A 19,737-nucleotide genomic window follows, 5' to 3' on the forward strand; every position below is an offset into this window, starting at 1 on the left:
GGTGTCGTTTAATCTTGTCTAAGCGCCATTCACACAATTTATGTTGTTTATAAAATTTTCTTCCTCTTTTGCAGGTTTGATCCACACTATGTTCAGAAGGTCAAGTCTAGTGGCAGGACGAGTGTAAACATTTGGGTAGTAATAACTAAGGACGGTCTTGGCCCACTCCGTCGTATATCGGGCCGTTTCTGTGCAGAAGCATACCTGGAGATTATTAATGAGGAGCTTCTTCCCCATCTTCTGGACGGCCCTTTCACGGATGGTTGCTTCTACCTACAGCATGACCTGTCACCGGTTCATACTGCACGCGCCGTGAAAGAACTTCTGGAACAACTAGGCATCATGACGTTGTCTTGGCCTCCCCAGGGAGCGGACCTCAATATAATTGAAAATGTGTGGGGTATCCTCAAGTCCAACTTGTCAAAAATGAGTCTGCACGATGCATCACCAGACGACTTATGGGAAGCCGTGAAGAGTGAATGGGATGCCCTCAAGGATGACGTGAACCTTGTGCCCGCACTCTTCGACTCCCTGCCCAGGCGCATCGCGGGTGTTGCTCAGTCTGGAGGAGAATTTCAGCGTTATTAACTTCTAAGTCTGATGTGTGAAAACATTGAGTCAAGGCCTTGTTTCAGTTCTAAAATGCACCATGCAAAAAAAGTTATAACTTCCGCGGATACATGCAACTATGCCTTACTACCCCCTCCTCTCCTCAAAAAAAAAAAAACTTTCCTATAGACACCACGCTTCTCAATGCACTCATCGCTCCTAATCTGACGACTACGATTTCCAGCTCAGGTGACGCATGCAGGAAACGGCAATCTTCTTGCAGAAAACAAAAAGGAAAGCGCAACCATTCGTGGCTCCGTGTCTTTGCTCTCCAAGTAGTTCAGGAGTGAGTCAGTAAACTTTACTGAATTAAGACAAAAAAAGACAGCATAAGTGGGCCTTGGTCCAGAGCCACAAAAACCGAAAAATGATAACTCGCAATGAGGCACTCTCCGCGGAAGGGCACGTTTGAAAGCTGCGGTGCAATTTTTATACCCTCTAGACACTGAAATACCGATTAAACAGCTGGTCGGTGCGTCTTTTATCGTGATCCAGGCAATCGTTTCCATCTGTTGCTGCGTTTCCTTCTTTTTATTTTCTCTTATCTTCAATCTGCTTCGCCAGCGCGGCCGACGTATTAGCAAAAAAGAGACGGCATCACGTCTCACTGTCGCATTTTATTCATGCGCATGTGCTCTACTGCCTGGCGTGTTTTTGCGAAATGGTATTGTGGCAGGGAGTGTGTCCTCATGATCGGAACAGCGTAGCAGACGACGCCCTTTCTTCCTGCTCGTGCGCGAACTCTCGCCTTGTTGCACGCTTATCGCCGTTATAAGGCGCTCACCAGCAGTTCAGTCGACGCTCGCGCTATATTATTAAAAATCAGGGCGGCTGTACTTAAGAAAGGATACTGTCTAGCGACAATTGCATACACACAGCTTTCCCCGTCCGGTGCGATTGCGACACATTTTCCCCGCGCAGTACCCGAGTGCTCTCTGCAAGTTACGTCAGGCAACTAGAACGACGCTCTCGCACATGTTGTGGGAGTGTCCTGTTATATCAGCTACAATGGCAGTAGCTCCGGAGGCTCTTGCGTCGAACTGGGCCGCTGCTCTGCGCAGTTCCAACCTCAAGGCAGAAGAGTGGATAGTCCAGAGGGCCCGAGAGGCGGCGACCACGCAAGGCCTCGAAGTTCCCTCATGAGTTACCTGAGCCCGGGTCGTTAAGCATTGCCGGATTTCATATAAAATTGTTTCCATCCATACCGCAAAAATCGGAATGTAGGTAATACTTTTTTTCATAAAACAGCGGCAGAATGTCGAACTTCGTCTTACGTACCGGTTTATCACGTATATTTTTTTTTTTAGAATTCAAGTTTAGGGGAGGTAGAGGGGGAGGATGTGGACTTATATCCGGTCTGACCAATATTTTGTTTTTTATTGTACACGAATTTGGGTTTGAAGAGGGAAGAGGAACACATGGTTGTCGTCCTTGTACCGTCGTCCGTTTGCGCATCATAGATAATGAATCCGGTTTTACTTACGCAACTTCCAACAGTTTCACATGAAGCCACATCATTAGAATTTTTTAACAAAAGCGCATTGCCGGTATTTCTCTTCAAATACGTGTGAAAGCACTTAGTTTTGTACCAAGCAACCACAGCACGAAAGTTAATGTAGAGCCCAAGTTGAGCAAAACACTCAATTTATTTGGCTTATAGGCTGACGGTGGTCATCCTGAAATTTGGTAGCGGCAACGTAGAAAAGGCTACGTGACTGCAGAGAGTGCATAAATCGATTGCCTGCAAGCACGGCAGTGCAATGCCAGCGGGCATCAGTGCTCACCTTCGATACATCGTGCTGGTTGATGACGCTGACAGCTCGCTGCGTGAGCAGGCGCGTCGCGTAGGTGCCACTTGTGTTCCATAGAAGTTGACGGTTGAACCAAAAGTCAAATCCACACGTTCCTCGCTACAAATAAAGAAAACACAGATAAAGTCATCGGTCGCCTAACTTAAAGTGCACTCTTTGTTTTAAGACCAATACGGGAATGATAAAATGAGTTGTGTTCTTGATTGCATCGTTATCTTCGACGCATTTTGTGTCCAGTGTAGGACTGACAGCCTCGCCGAGAAATTTCCAAATACCCCTGCTCTGCATAAGCAGAGTCCGTCTAATGCCAACAAATTCCCGAATTTTTTCACAGCCCTGTTTCTCTGTCTTCAATTACGTTTTTGTTCTTGTGGCGTCCATTGAATGAATGTGGAAATCTCCAGATTAGAATCGTCTATATCTAGGATTTTTTTACTTAGATCTACATGTGCAGGAGCGCTGTTGGATTTCGCCTTAATCGAAATGTGCCTGCTGGGGCGAGGAATTAAACCCACTGGGTCGTGCTCAGCACTGGAACGTTATAATCATTGCGCCACCGCGGTCAGTGGTATCTCAACTGAATTGAAGCTTTACCGTTACAGAACCAAAAAAAAATGTAAAGGTTAGCGATACACCGCATTTTTCTCAATTACACAAGTCAAGACATAGATGTAATTCATTCTTGAATACTCCACGCTAATGACAGCTTCCTGTATAGCAAAACTGCTGCTCTTGTACTGTGATACACGGTTCTCGTTCGGCCGGTAAAGAGACAAACACGAAAGGTGGGCTGCGAAGCCTCCTTGAAGTTCGCGCACGAGCACGACGTGACGTCACGTTTTTCGTAGCGCCTTCTCAGGTTAAGTTCGTAGTTTACCGACGAAGGATTACGTTGCATACTAAAGAAATCGAAGACTAAACATAGCAGGTTTCGAGAACTTCTTGGTTCTCGAATCCGAGCTCACTCGGAGTTTTTACGTAATTCGGCCAAATTGGCCGAAATAGGCTAAATTACCTTGAAATGTGTGACATCACACCGATACACTCGAACTGAGCTTTCGGGGACAAATTCTAATCAATTTATTCAGCAGTATTCGACCTTTACCCGCTGAATCAGTTAAATAAACATTCGAAAACATACTTCGTCAGTTTTAATAACAGACTAAGTCTTTCACTTTATTGTATAATGAAGCAATGAACGCAATACAGTCCTTATCAATACCGCCCTTATCAACCTTATCGGACTTGATCCTGCCCTTATTAGCCTTTATCAATTAGGCAATGGCTTGCCTATATGGTATCAACATTGATAATTCTGTGTTAGCACTCTGCCCACCGAAGCTGTCACCATGATTCCTATTACTCTGGTGAATTGTTATTGTCAAACTTGGCAAATTTATTAGTGCGTAAAAGGAAAGTTGGGCGCGCATTTCTTGCGGAAGAGTTTGCTGCTATACTTTAATAGTTAGCTTAAACAGGCCCCAAGAAAATGAATTGCTCCATGGCTGTTAACATGACGGCGTGACATCAATAGTATGTACATGCACGAAAACCATAACAACGATCACATGAAGCAAGTTTCTTTATTAAGATCGAGAGCAATCCATTGGTGCTTTGTATATCCTATCATAGTGGCCTTCATAGTGGCTGTAGCCTTTACCGACACAATAGACAGTTTTAGTTACACGTACGTAGAGGCTTCACGTACGCAAGCGTGAAAAGCCTACGTGCCTTACGTGCACGCCATCTGAAACGCTTTTAGCTACACGTACGCTACGCACGCCAAGAGGGACCCCGTAGCCACATCTATCGGGAAATGTGAACACGGCAGTAGCCAATTCAATCCTGTCGCCGCGTTTTGATGCAAGCCGTCTGCGCGCGCGCGGCCCGCTATCGCTTGTTCGTGATCTCACGGAACTCCCTCGCGAAGCTGTCTACGTGCGCAAGAAACGCACGCAAAGAATGGAATCTCACGTACGTCCGTGAGACGCGCGCCCACCCGCTACGTTGTACGCATGCGCACTGCTGACACGTAGAAGCACTACGTACGCAAAGCCTCTACGTACGTGTAACTAAAACTGTCTACTAAGGCATACACTTCGCGTAACGGAAGCAGCCGACTGTCATTATGACGAGGCACGCATTGTTCGCGAAATCCAACAAATCCATGCACCGAGGTTTTTTTATTAACTGTATTGAGATTTCATCAGGCGTTGCGGTCGCGTTATCAGGGACGTTTTCTTCTGCTTATTCCAGTACAAGCTTTCTGCGCTAAATTTTGATCTCTCCGGCTGCTCTGTGGTTTCTGGATCTGTTCTCTCAAACATCCATAGCACCTCCTGACGACTGCCGTTTCCCCGCAGTTAGCAGAACGTCACCAATCACCATTTCATTGATAGTGCACTTACGAAATCGTATACATGGGAGTAGTAGTCCTGCGTTCCTGTCATGTAGCCGAGAAAACTGTCGAATCCCCGCATCGTTGGAGTGTGGTTCCAGGACGAAAAGCCGAGGTGCCACTGGAAGAAGGTCGAAATCAATTCTTTGTAAATCCTTGAGTTTAATTATCCGAATACATTGGGGGGGGGGGGGGGGGGGGGGTTGAGGGGAAATTCTGAACGCAAGCTCTACAATGTTGTCAAATTTGCCATATTTGTCAGTGCTGACATGTTGACATGCAGCTGCGCGTTTTATGGTTGCCTCAAATTGTCGATAATGGAATTTGACCACATGCGAAAATTGTTCATTTGCTACGAAACACAATGATATTCCACTTACTTTGTTCACTTACTTTCGCCTTTGTGCGACAGGTTAATAAAATGCTTCAAATTGAGCAAGAGCGACATTTAAGGTTTATTTTTTACTTTAGCCTTCCGCGTCTATATATATGGATCACTCTGTTTACATTACCAAAAACCACACTGGATACTACCTATTACAGGGACTAGTTATGTCAGTTAAAGCTTTAATTACGACTTGACATGCATAGTAAACGAACGCCTCCCTTCCGATATTACTTTCCTTAGGTTACTTTTTCAACCTTCCGAGACTTCTCGAGTCTGCAGGATGTTGATTCTTGCTACCGCCGCCTACATTAGGTACAGTACCCAGACGTCGGATATTTCTTTTATAATTGTGGAAGAAACCATTGATATATTATATTGCGCGCTGGCCGTATTTTTTGATACTTACGTACTGCATTAGCGTTTTTGATAGCTTCGGAGAACTACGGCCTCATCATGAAGATTTGTTTGTATTAGTGTTTTCTCCGTGTTGGCACTGTTCTTGTACATGGGGCAAGGACCGAGTCAAGGGATTGTAACTCTTTGCTATTGGCTTCTTCATCTATATCGGTATTTGCTCATTATTGCAATTATTTTTACTGCATAAATATATTAGTATGAGGTTGAACGCCACTGTATACGCGGAACAGTTGTTTTCAGGACGATTATTCATGTACCACTCTTCTTCAGCGATTTCTCATTGATTTAGTATAAACTTCCATTCCAACGGAAACAAGGAAAGAAGAACAGATCAACAGCACAGTACATAATGTTCCTAATTAATCGGGAATGCGACGTACAAGCTATTGCTAGCCAGTTTGCAAGCACCGTTTGGTGTAGAAATTCGTATTTTGTTAGTGCCACGACTAAAGAAGTACAAAAGAGAGAGAGAGAGAGAGAGAAATAACGTTTATGTGCACACGCAAAAAGAGCCCCGAGGAGACAAGAGTCTTCCTGTCTCTTCGGCTTGCTCCTCCCTTTTCAGCGGGCTGATGCTCCTTAGAGCTCAGCGATGTCCAGAGCCATGTGGATGACTTCTCTTTGACCATCTTCCTTCGAGCTGGTCATTAAGGTCCCCCAGGATTGTCCATCCCTATCTGGTTTAATGTACCTAGGACATGTCCATATTGTCACGTGGTGGTGACGTTGAATAACACAGCAGCAATACTGTGAACTACAAAACTAACTTTTATTGGGTGAACCTGTGCCCACAAAACAGGCTACACTTATAGCACAACGATAGCGGCGAACACGCTCGACGATCATCGAAAATCTGATCAGCGAGTCAAGCGCGTCGGCTTTTATACAGCAGTCGTCGAATGTTCCAGACTAATCGTTCGGACCCGCGTGCCTTCCACAAAGTTCTACACCATTCGCGTCACACGATGAAATAAGATAAAACAAGGTTAGGCGACAACAGACAGCCGGGTAGAAGCATCGATAACTTTCCAGAAACTTCGGATACATGCAGGCGCGTCCCGCGCTGTGCGATTACATTTGTTAGGCGGCGAAACGTGGTCGCCCGATAAAGATAAGTACACGTGTCAATACCCCCCTCTTAAAGAGCATCGACCCGATGCTGCTTACAAACGAAAGTAATAAAAAAACACCCGTAGCAAAGAAAACAACAAAATAAGGAAGTTCGTCAGCGTCCGTAAAAGGGTTTCAGACGCACCACGTGGACCACTTCAGATCGTGCGCGGCGCCGCTGTGAATGCGAAATTCCGTCTGGCACGACCTCATAGTCCAGCGCGCCAATACGTCGAATGACCTTGTAGGCTCCGAAATAGCGGCGCAATAGTTTCTCACTCAGTCCCCGTCAGCGTATCGGTGTCCAAACCCAAACACGGTCGCCGGGCTGGTACTCGACGAAGCGTCGTCGGAGGTTGTAGCGTCGGCTGTCGGTCCTCTGTTGGTTCTTGATCCGTAGGCGGGCGAGCTGTCGGGCTTCTTCAGCGCGCTGGAGATAGCTAGCGACGTCAACATTATTTTTGTCAGTGACGTGGGGCAGCATGGCGTCGAGCGTCGTCGTCGGGTTCCTGCCGCAAACCAGCTTAAACGGCGTGATCTGTGTTGTTTCTTGCACCGCCGTGTTGTAAGCGAAAGTTACATGCTGCAGGACCGCGTCCCACGTCTTGTGCCCGACGTCGACGTACATTGCTAGCATGCCGTCGAGGGTCTTGTACAGGCGCTCCGTGAGACCATTCGTCTGCGGATGGTAGGCAGTTGTCCTCCTGTGGCTTGTCTAGCTGTACTGCAGAATGGCTTGGGTGAGCTCTGCTGTAAAAGCCGTTCCCCTGTCGGTGATGAGGACTTCTGGGGCACTATGTCGCAGCAGGATGTTCTCAACGAAAAATTTCGCCACTTCGGCTGCGCTGCCTTTTGGTAGAGCTTTAGTTTCAGCAAAGCGGGTGAGATAGTCCGTCGCCACGACGATCCACTTATTCCCGGATGTTGACATCGGAAACGGCCCCAACAAATCCATCCCAATCTGCTGGAATGGTCGGCGAGGAGGTTCGATCGGCTGTAGTAATCCTGCTGGCCTTGTCGGTGGTGTCTTGCGTCGTTGACAGTCTCGGCATGTCTTGACGTAACGGGTGACGTAAGCGGTCAGACGCGGCCAGTAATACCTTTCCTGTATTCTCTACAGCGTCCGGGAGAATCCGAGGTGCCCAGCGGTTGGATCGTCGTGTAGGGCGTGCAGTATTTCTGACGCAGCGCTGACGGTACAACAAGAAGGTAGCTGGCGCGGACTGGTGAGAAGTTCTTCTTCACAAGTAGGTTGCTTTGAAGCGTGAACGAAGGCAATCCACGCTTAAATGCCCTAGGGACAACGTCGGTGTGCCCTTCCAAATACTCGACTAGGGCTTTTAGCTTCGGGTCACCTCGTTGCTCTTCGGCGAAGTCTTCCGCGCTTATTATTCCAAGGAAGGCGTCGTCATCCTCGTCATCTTGCGGCGGCGGATCAATGGGGGCGCGTGATAGGCAATCGGCATCCGAGCGTTTTCGTCCGGACTTGTAGGTTACAGTGATGTCGTATTCTTGTAGTCTGAGGCTCCACCGTGCCAGCCGTCCTGAAGGGTCCTTTAAGTTAGCTAGCCAACACAACGCGTGGTGGTCGCTGACAACTTTGAATGGCCTGCCATAGAGGTAAGGGCGAAATTTAGCTGTAGCCCAAATGATGGCGAGGCATTCCTTTTCAGTCGTAGAATAATTGCTTTCCGCTTTTGACAGCGACCGGCTAGCATACGATATCACCCGTTCAAGTCCTTCTTTCCTCTGGACTAGGACGGCACCGAGGCCTAGGCTATACTGGCGTCAGTGTGGATTTCTGTATCGGCGTTCTCGTCGAAGTGTGCAAGCACCGGCGACGACTGCATGCGTCGTTTGAGTTCTTGAAATGCCTTGGCCTGCGGCGTTTCCCACTTTAACTCAACATCACATTTGGTTAGATGTGTTAGCGGCTCCGCGATGCGTGAAAAGCAAATGACAAAGCGCCTACAGTAGGCACACATGCCAAGGAATCTGCGCACTGCCTTCTTGTCGGTTGGCTGCGGGAACTTTGAGATGGCAGCTGTCTTCTGTGGGTCGGGGCGTACTCCTGATTTGCTGATCACGTGGCCTAGGAACAAAAGCTCATCGTAAGCGAAGCGGCACTTTTCCGGCTTCAGAGTGAGCCCTGATGACTTGATGGCTTCTAACACTGTCGCAAGCCGCCTAACGTGATCGTCGAAATTTCCGGCGAAGACAACGACGTCATCCAGATAAACAAGGCACGTCTGCCACTTCAGTCCGGCTAACACCGTGTCCATGACGCGCTGAAACGTTGCAGGCGCCGAGCACAGTCCGAAGGGCATGACCTTGAACTCGTAGAGGCCGTCTGGCGTGATGAAGGCAGTCTTTTCGCGATCTCTCTCGTCGACTTCTATTTGCCAGTAGCCAGACTTGAGGTCCATCGACGAGAAGTATTTAGCGTTGCAGAGCCGATCCAATGCGTCGTCTATCCGTGGAAGGGGGTACACATCCTTCTTCGTGATCTTGTTCAGTCGACGATAATGGACGCAGAAGCGTAGGGTTCCGTCCTTTTTCTTCACCAGGACTACAGGAGAGGCCCACGGGCGTTTCGACGGCTGGATGATGTCGTCACGCAGCATTTCGTCGACTTCTTGCCTAATAGCTTCACGTTCTCGCGTCGAAACTCGGTAAGGGCTCTGGCGGAGTGGTCGAGCGCACTCTTCGGTTATTATGCGATGCTTTGCAACTGGTGTTTGTCGAATCCTCGATGACGTCGAAAAGCAGTCTTTGTATCGTCGGAGAAGACTTCTGATCTGTTGCTGCTTACTCATAGGAAGACTTGGATTCACGTCGAAGTCTGGTTCGGGGACTATGCCCATCGGGGTAGATGCGGCTGAATCCGAGAGGACAAAGGCATTGCTGGTTTCCACAATTTCCTCGATGTATGCGATTGTCGTGCCCTTGTTAATGTGCTCGAACTCTTGGCTGAAGTTGGTTAGCATAACTTCCACTTGCCCTCCGTGGAGTCGAGCGATCCCTCTCGCGACGCAAATTTGACGGTCGAGCAGTAGATGTTGGTCGCCCTCGATGACGCCTTCTACGTCAGCGGGTGTTTCGGTGCCGACGGAAATAATAATGCTGGAGCGCGGCGGGATGCTCCCTTGATCTTCTAGCACACTCAAGGCGTGGTGACTACGACAGCTCTCCGACGGTATCGCTTGATCTTGCGAAAGAGTTATCGATTTCGACTTCAGGTCGATGACTGCGCCATGTTGATTCAGGAAGTCCATGCCGAGAATGACGTCTCGTGAACACTGTTGGAGGATAACGAAGGTGGCAGGATAAGTCCTGTCATGAATGGTTATTCTTGCCGCGCAGATTCCAGTCGGCGTGATGAGGTGTCCTCCAGCGGTTCGAATTTGAGGGCCTTCCCATACAGTTTTAACTTTCTTCAGCTGGGCGGCGAAGTGTCCACTCATTACGGAGTAATCGGCCCCTGTGTCCACTAATGCGGTAACTGCGTGGCCGTCGAGAAGCACGTCGAGGTCGGTGGTTCTTTGTCTGGCGTTGCAGTTAGGTCTCGGCGTCGGATCACGGCTGCGTCGTGTTGAACTGAAGCTGGAACGTCGCGTCGTCAGGTCGTCTTTCGTCGCCGTATTGTTTGCTTCCAGACTTCGTCGGGACGGCGGCGTGTCGTTATGTCGTCGAGTTAGTTTCTTCGGCGTCTTCGTCGGCGGCGGAGGATCTTCGTCAGTTCGACGAACAGCAACCACACCTCCATCGGTTGTTGCTTTTAGTTTTCCGGATATGGGCTCGCAGAGCGGCCCCGGGCAGGGCCGGTGTATGGTCGGCGCTGCGGCGACAGGTAGCGGCCTGGTGACGGTGAACGGGAGGGTCGTCGAGGGCTCCATTGAGTAGTGGCGAGGTAGTCGGCGATGTCACGTGGGCGCTCTCTAAGCTGTGGACGCGGCGCGTTGACAGCGAACCCTCTCAGTCCCAAGTCGCGGTATGGGCATCGGCGATACACATGGCCGGCTTCTCCGCAGTGATAGCAGAGCGGGCGGTGGTCGGGGGCTCGCCAAATGTCTGTCTTCCTCGGGTAGCTGCGCTGGGCGCCGGGTGGGCGTGCTGGTGGCGGCGGCGGTGGTCGACGGAATTGCGGCGTTACAGGGCCCTGGCGCGGTCGTGGAGGGGGACCTTGACGGCGGGCGACGGCGGCGTAGGTCATCGCTTCTGGCTGGGGCTGCGATGATTGTGGTTGTAACTCGGGAACTCCGAGCGATCGCTGAACTTCTTTGACAATTTCGGCGACTGTGGCCACTTGAGGTTGCGATGAAGGGAAGATCCTTTGAAGCTCCTCTCGTACGACTACCCTGATTGTCTCGCGCAGGTCGTCGGTGGCCAGTGATTGAACGCCGGCATAGTTTGTAGAGTTGGTGCGGCGGTCGAATTGCCGGTTTCGCATCTCGAGCGTCTTCTCGATGCTAGTGGCCTCGCGAAGAAACTAGTCGACGGTCTTCGGTGGGCTTCGTACCCTACCGGCGAAAAGTTCCTCCTTTACACCACGCATCAGTAGCCGGACTTTCTTTTCCTCGGACATTTCCGGGTCGGCGTGGCGGAATAGGCGGCTCATTTCTTCCGTAAAGATGGCAACGTTCTCGTTTGGTAGCTGCACTCGGGCGTCCAGCATAGCTTCAGCCCTTTCCTTGCGCACGACGCTTGTAAAGGTGCGCAGGAAACCGCTACGGAACAGGTCACACGTTGTCAAGGTCGATTCCCTGTTCTCAAACCAAGTCCTGGCGGCGTCTTCTAAGGCGAAGTAGACATGCCGCAGCTTGTCGTCGGAGTCCCAGTTGTTGAACGTCGCGATGCGGTCGTAGGTCTCCAGCCATGATTCCGGGTCTTCAGTCGGTGCTCCATGGAAGGGTGGTGGGTCCCGAGGTTGTTGTAGGATAACGGGGGACGCTGGGGCAGCCATTGGGGTTGTCTTGACCAGGATCTTCTTTGTCGTCTCAGGTAGAAGTCCGTGCTCTGGGGGCAGTCCTTGCAGTCTGCGGCTAGCACGCTGGTCTTGGGCGATGTTGGTTCTGTCCTCGGGCTTCGGGTTTGGATCGCGGCTTTGCGGGGGCGTTCGGTACATGAACGCACAAGCACCTCCACCAGATGTCACGTGGTGGCGACGTTGAATAACACAGCAGCAATACTGTGAACGACAAAACTAACTTTTATTGGGCGAACCTGTGCCCACAAAACAGGCTACACTTATAGCACAACGATAGCGGCGAACACGCTCGGCGATCGTCTAAAATCTGATCAGCGGGTCAAGTGCGTCGGCTTTTATACAGCAGTCGTCGAATGTTCCAGACTAATCGTTCGGACCCGCGTGCATTCCACAAAGTTCTACACCATTCGCGTCACACGATGAAATCAGATAAAACAAGGTTCGGCGACAACAGACGGCCGGGTAGAAGCATCAATAACTTTCCAGAAACTTCGGATACATGCAGGCGCGTCCCGCGTTGTGCGATTACATTTGTTAGGCGGCGAAACGTGGTCGCCCGATAAAGATAAGTACACGTGTCAATATTATGTGGATCATGTCCGCCTTTGCCCCGCAGTATTTGTAATTCATGTTCTCAGTGTTATCGTGCCATCTCTTCAGAATGTAGGGGTTGCAGGTGAACCCCGCTTGGAGTTGCCTCCATGTTATCTCTTCTTGCTTACTTAGTTTCTTATGCGCCTCTGGCTCCGTTTTCCTTCCCATTCTATAATAAGTGAGAATTTCGCTTCTTTTTGTTGGGGCTGGAGAGGCTGCATTGGTGTACCTGTGAATAAGCTGTCGGGCCAATGAGTGCGCTTTTTCGTTGCCGGGCAAGCCTTCATGGGCAGGAGTCCATATAAGGTTTACTAATTCTTCTAGAATTGGTCTTTTCTCCAATATGTTGAGCGCCTCTTTGGAGATTCTCCCTGCGGTATAATTCCTGATGGCTGTTTTGGAATGTGACACTATGATTCTGACCCCTTCTTGAGTCAAAGCTAGGGCTATGGTAACCTCCTCTGCAACCTCCCCTCTGTTTTGCGTGGTACTGCAGCTCTTCGAGTTCTCACCGTTAGCTTGTGTCGTCACTAAGACGAAACGTGGTCTGCTTTCATGTTCTGCTGCATCCGTGTAGAACACCCCTTGCTTTTTATCTAGCGATTTTTGTAATGCTTTAATCCTGTCTATCCTCCTATCCTGGTGGACACTGGGATGCATATTCCTCGGGAGTGGTGGTATGCGTATCCTGTCTCTGATTTCTGACCGAATGGCTCCCGTGTTTCTTATTTTGTCGTGGCTTTTGTATCCTAGTTTCTCTAGAATTCTCAGACCACCTCTGCTTCTCATTCTCTCTGTTGCTGGGAGACTAGTGTGGCTTCGATCAACTCTTCTAGGGAGTTTGAAATGCCCATGTTTAGTATCCTCTGCGTAGATGTGCATCGTGGCAAGTTTAGGGTTGTTTTAACTCCTTTACTAATGAGGATTTCTATTTTGTTTTTCTCGGCCCTTGTTAGTTTAAGGTACGGTGTTGCGTATGTGATCTTGTTGATCGCGAAGGACTGCACTATCCTTAATAGGTTAGCATCCATCATGCCTGCCTTCTTGTTGGCGATTCTTCTGAGAAGTCGACATGTTTGGCTTACGCTCATTTCAAGCTTTCTAATCGTTTCCGTATTTCTTTCATTGTCCTTAATGTGCAGGCCTAGCCCTCGTATAGCTTTTATGTTTGAAATCGCGTCCCCGTTAACCGTGAGTTTTATGCCGTGGTTAGGGATTTTCTTTCGCATTTTCTGTGGACTGATGAAGAGAGCCTCCGACTTCGTAGCTGAACATTTAATTCCGGCTTTTTCTAAGTGCTCTTCAATTCTATTGATGGCCTTTTGCAGCGTTTCTTCTATGTGGGCGTCACTGCCTCTATTTATCAATAGGGTGATGTCGTCCGCACAGATCGTATGTTCCAGACCCTGTAAGTCTAAGTTTGTGCGGGAGTCCCATCATTACTATGTTAAAGAGAGTGGGTGAGAGCACAGAGCCCTGCGGCGTCCCCTTATTGCTGAGCTTTATCCCTTTCTCCTCGTTACCCCCTAGACTGACCGTTACCGTTCTGTAAGTCAGAAAGTTCTTTATATACTCGTAGGTACGTCTCCCTACGTTTAGGCTATTCAATTGTTCTAAGATTCCCTTGTGGTCTACGTTGTCAAACGCTTTCGCCACGTCTAAGCCAACGATGGCTTTCGTGTCCTTCGTTTAGTGATCGATAATTTGCTCTTTAAGCTGTAGCATGACATCGCACGCAGATAGGTGTGCTCTGAAGCCTATCATTGTGTCAGGATAAATGTCTTGGTTTTCCAAGTATCTGTTGATTCTAAATTCTATAACGTGTTCCATTAGTTTCCCGACGCATTACGTGAGGGATATTGGTCTGAGGTTTTCGAGACTGAGCTTTTTCCACGGTTTTGGAATTAGGACTAATTTAGCCTCCTTCCATTCTTTGGCGATTTTACCCTTCTCCCAACACTCTTGCATAAAATTCGTTAGGTTTACTATTGACTTGTCGTCTAGGTTCCTCAACATCCGATTGCTAATTCTGTCCGGTCCTACAGCTGTTTTCGTTCTTTGTCGATTCAGCTCCGCTCTAACTTCTCCTACCATGACGGGGCGGTCCAAGAGGGGGTTCTCTTCCCCGTTGTAGTACGGCAGTGTTTGTTGCGGACCGGATTTATATATTTATATTATTTTAGATTTTATCCTTAACTTCAGTGAACAATTGTCTATTACAACCTTCGTATACATGCACTTGTTTGGGCATGTCTCTCTGCGTCTCTGATTTGCTGCTTTGGAGATCTAGTAGGTGCCGCAATAGTTGCCATGCATTTGATTTACCAATTTTGTGATCGATCTGTTCGCATATGCCATTGCAATTTCGTTTCGTGAGTTCGAGTGCGTATTCTTCAATCTCTTCGTTCAGGTGCGCTAATGCCCTCCTAATGTTTCTATTGATTCTATTCTCTTGCAATTTTTTCTCTAGCTGCCCCTTTTTCCTCCATAGTCCGACCATTTTCCGGTCTACTACTTCTTGCGTTTCGTCTGCCTCCGCCTTCTCGGTGGCCTCTGGAACCACTTCCAAGAGAGCGTTGCTCCAACTGCCTACATCCTTGAGCTCCTCCTTTTCGGCACAATTCTGCCTAAAGAGGTTCCAATTTACCGCTTTGATCTGCTTGGGTTTTGGAGTTGGTATGCCGTGTTCTACCACCGGCTTTATTATTCTGTGGTCGCTCCCCAAGGCATCTCCCGTGTTACACCATCGTGCGGTTATGTGTCCCCCTATGAGAGTAAGGTCCGGTGTGGTGTCCCTGGAAGCGCTATTTCCTTTCCTCGTCGGAATTTGAGGATCTGTTAGTAGTATTAGTACATGCTTGAAGATAGTATCCCATAATTATCTGCCTTTTTGTTGCGAGATTTTGCAGCCCCAAGCCGTGTGTTGCGCGTTAATGTCTCCGACTATGACTATTGGACTGTTCCCGGCAACGTTTTTGGACCTTTCTATGAGCTGATCGGAGCCGCAATTCTTTGTTTGCTTAGGAGAGCTGTATACGTTGAGAACGTGTAAGCTCCTATCTTTTATTTTCCTCGGTACCAGTTCAATTAGGACGTAATCAATCTTAGTTGTGTCAGTCTCGTGTAGGACTGCTGCTAAGTTCCTTTTAAGTAAAATAGCCGTATGCCGATTGTCTCCTTGCCCAGTGTAGGCTGTGTAGCCGGCCAATTTTGCATTTTTCCCACGCTCTTGCAACCCAATGACATCTGGTTTATCGATGTTGGTTAGGAATGTTTGTAGGACTGCTCTCTTTTTCTGGAAGCCTCCACAGTTCCACTTCCAGATCCTGTCATTTTGCCAATGCATTTTGAATGTTAATTAATTGTGTTCTAAACCAATCGAATTCCGCTTTTGAAGCGAAGTCGCGTTTCTCAAATTCTGATTCGAGGGCGATGTCGCGCTTTTCAAATTACGCTCGCGTTTGTTCCATGAATTGCATCATAGCACCGTTTATCAGTAACTTTGTCCATCTTGACGTCTGAGTCTGTCTCTCCCATTCTCTTCCTTTTGAGCGGGGGCCTATCTGTTTTGGGCTCTTTGTCCCCTACACCCTCTTCCCGTCTCGTACTGTTTCCATCTTTCTCTTTTTTCATCTCCTCAATTATCTTCAAAAATTTTTCTCTCTCCTTTTTCCTACCCTCAATCAGTATTCTAATTTGCTCTTCCTGCCTCTTAATAAGCGCTTTTAGCTCCTGGCTTTCTCTATCCTTTTCTGAATCCTGGGTGACTTTGTCTGACCAGATCATCTTGTTAGTTGTTTTATTCTGTTGTGTCTGGTGTTGCGGCCTCTGTAGCCTCGGGAATGACTCCGAGCGGTTCCTGGCCCTGCTGCTCGAACTCTCGCTTGGCCTGCTTTTAGGAAGTTCCTCTTAGTTCGCTTCCTCGGCCGCTTGTTTTTGCTTCCGTTGTCTCTGAATCACCATGTACGGGGTGCGGAATAAATTCCTGCACTTCTTATCCCCGGTGACGTGGTTTTTGCCGCAGAGCTGGCACTTTGGTTCGCATTGGTGACCTTCTTGTGCTCTGGTTACCCCACAACCTCTATACTTCGGTTCCCCGCTGTCACACACGTCTGATCTGTGCCCGATTCCTCCACACTTGTAGTATACTTCGTACCTCTTGTGTAGGAAGCACTGTAGGATAGCTCCCATGAAGAAAACGTTGCGTGGAACTTTCTCTTCGTCAAAAGTTAGGAGGAAAGTTCTGGTTTTGCCTATTCTTCTTGCTTCAAGGATTGTCGGGTTGTCTTCATCCTCGTTTAGGTTAATTAGGACTCCTCTGTCGGAGTACATTTCCTCTATTCTGTGAATAACTCCACGCCCACAGCTTTCCGGTGAGTTGACGTACGTAACGACCCAGTTAAGTTTTTGTTCTTTTCTCCTTGAAGTCGACCAAAGTCTCTTCAAGATGATTATCGGCGTTGATGAAGCAGGAGGCAGGTTGGAGGTAACAAAACTTGAAGATATAGTGCAACAGAAATATTTACACAGTCAACTACAGAGTTAGCAAAAGAACACTGATGCAAAACACACATGTAAACAGCGCCTTGCCCTTGTACTTTTTCTTAAGTTAGAGCCTAGGGCAACTGTCACTACATACGACCAACCGAGTCTCACTGTTCTACCACTAAGTGGTTACGGCCCACACTAGCATTGCATCGTACGGAGTCTTACTGTTCTATCAAGTTTAGTGATTACAGCCTAGACTGAGGACCAAGCACCTCGTCTCAATTTTTATAGTTGGAAGAGACAAAGAAAAGGGGCGGTAGGGTCGTTAGCCCATCCCACGGAAGCAGTTGCCAATGAGAGTTGACAGTTTGCTTAAGCCACAACCCAATGGGATGGCCTTACTCTCAAAAGTAAATGCATTGTGAGGAGAGGTTTATTGGCGGCTCCTAAGGCAAAAGCGCAGCGACCGGGAACGGCGAGAGAGCCCGAAGCACTGTCCAAAAAAGGCGACAGTAATCAACAGCGCGAGCGGAGCCGAGCCGCGCGTTGGCGATGTGTCTGTGCCGCTAGGCGCGTCTTCTTCTTCACAATCTCCCCCCGGACAAAAAGAGCCATCCTGGCGCCTTAAGAATCAGGAGGCAGAGGGTCGTGGTAGAGCTTGAGACGCGAGACGTGGACAATGTCACGTCCACGCCGGCGCAAGTCTTCAGGTGGTGACAGTGGCTCAATTAGAAAATTCATCGGAGATGTTTGCTCCAAGACTCGGTAAGGCCCTTCGAATTTTGGGACGAGTTTCGAGGAAAGCCCCGGAGTCTGGAAAGGCACAGACAACCACACAAGAACGCCTGGAGCGTAGGTGGTGTTCGGAAGCGTGTCGGTGCGGTTTTCTTTCTGGCGCTGCTGTTGCTCGGCCGTAAAGGAGCGCGCTAGCTGGCGGCATTCTTCGGCCTGTCGGGCGACGTCGGACACAGGTAGACACTCGGGGGCGTCAGAACGGTATGGAAGGAGCGTGTCGATGGTATGCGTAGGCTGGCGGCCATACAGGAGGAACAAAGGTGAAAATCCCGTAGTGGCCTGGATCGCAGTGTTGTACGCGAACGTGATGAATGGAAGGATGCGGTCCCAGTTACCATGATCAGATGCCACGTACATCGACAGCATGTCACCAAGTGTGCGGTTAAATCGCTCTGTGAGTCCGTTAGTCTGGGATGGTATGCCGTGCTTGTCCGATGAATAATACGGCATTCCGAGAGCAAACTTTTGACAACTTCGGAGAGGAAGGCACGACCTCGATCGCTGAGGAGTTCTCGAGGTGCGCCGTGTCGAAGCACGAAGCGATGTAGAACGAAAAAGGCTACATCCCGTGCCGTAGCACTTGGTAAAGCAGCAGTTTCGGCGTAGCGTGTCAAGTGGTCAACAGCAACCACGATCCACCGATTGCCGTCTGGCGTCATAGGAAGCAGGCCGTATAGGGCGATGCCGACGCGATCGAAGGGTGTGACAGGGCACGGGAGCGGCTGCAAGGCACCAGACGGGCGTAAAGGCGGCGATTTGCGGCGTTGACAGTCAAAACAGCACCGAACAAACTTTTGTACAAAATTGTACATGCCGCGCCAGTAGTAGCGGTGGCGAATTCGTTCGTACGTCTTGAAGACTCCGGCGTGGCCACACTGTGGATCGTTGTGGAAAGCGGCACATGTTTGTGACCTTAAGCTGCAGGGAATCACCAGAAGCCACCGACGGCCTTCAGGAGAGTAATTGGCGTCGGAGGGTTCGGGATACAGAGATGGTCGATGATCCAGAAAGATAGTCGAAAAGAGAAGCGATCCACGGGTCACGACGTTGTGCGGTGGCAAAGGAGTCCATGTCGAGAGATGAGATGGAGTGTGCGGAAGTTGTTCCGCAGGCCGAGTCTGGAGGTAAAGGTGAACGAGACAGGGCGTCGGCGTCGGAGTGTGTTCGCCCACTGCGGTATACGACGCGAATATCGTACTCCTGGATGCGTAATGCCCAACGGGCTAGGCGGCCAGTGGGATCTTTCAAGTTGGCAAGCCAACAAAGCGCGTGGTGATCTGTGACCAAGTCGAATGGGCGCCCGTACAGGTATGGTCGGAACTTGCCAAGTGCCCATACTAAGGCCAAGGACTCTTTTTCGGTCACGCTGTAATTGGCCTCAGGCTTCATCAGCGTGCGACTCGCATAGGCGACTACGTATTAGGGGTAGCCTGGCTTTCGTTGGGCGAGGACGGCGCCGAGACCGACCCCGCTGGCATCTGTGTGTACCTCAGTTGCAGCCGACGGGTCGAAATGGCGAAGAATAGGTGGGGAGGTGAGAAGACGACGCAGCGTAGCGAAGGCGGAGTCACATGCAGAGGACCAGGAGGAGAGGGTGGTGTCACCGCGCAGAAGCTGAGTCAATGGCGCCATGATCGATGCGAAATTCCGAACAAAGCGCCGGAAATATGAGCATAGGCCCACAAAGCTCCGAAGTTCTTTGATGGTCTGAGGCTTCGGAAACTCAGCGACTGCTCGAAGTTTTGCAGGATCGGGTAGAACGCCGTTCTTGGACACAACGTGGCCTAAAATGGTGAGCTCTCGCGCGGCGAAGCGGCACTTCTTGAGGTTGAGTTGGAGGCCAGCGTTCGTTAGACAGGTCAAAACAAGTCTGAGGCGGAGCAGGTGAGTCGGAAAATCAGGCGAGAAAACCACGACATCGTCGAGGTAACACAGACATATGGACCACTTGAGGCCACGCAGCGTGTTGTCCATGAGTCGTTCAAAGGTGGCAGGGGCGTTACAAAGCCCGAACGGCATTACGTTAAATTCATATAAGCCGTCAGGCGTAATGAATGCGGTTTTCTGGCGATCGGCTGCAGCCATCGGTACCTGCCAGTACCCCGAACGCAAGTCAAGGGACGAGTATAATTCTGCTCCC

General features: G+C 49.5%; 1 protein-coding gene across 1 annotated transcript in view; it reads right to left on the reverse strand.

Moving 5' to 3' along the window:
• LOC126517910 (arylsulfatase B-like) overlaps positions 1–19,737 on the reverse strand; it is a 307,571-nt gene that overhangs the window by 151,625 nt on the left and 136,209 nt on the right. The window contains exons 5-6 of the mRNA XM_050167739.3: positions 4,829–4,939; positions 2,394–2,519 (exon numbers count right to left, since the gene is read on the reverse strand). Coding sequence (XP_050023696.2) covers positions 2,394–2,519; positions 4,829–4,939 — 237 coding nt within the window. The remainder of the gene's footprint in view (positions 1–2,393; positions 2,520–4,828; positions 4,940–19,737) is intronic.

Source organism: Dermacentor andersoni, chromosome 11 (genome assembly GCF_023375885.2).
Source record: "Dermacentor andersoni chromosome 11, qqDerAnde1_hic_scaffold, whole genome shotgun sequence".
Classification (NCBI taxonomy): Eukaryota; Metazoa; Arthropoda; class Arachnida; order Ixodida; family Ixodidae; genus Dermacentor; species Dermacentor andersoni.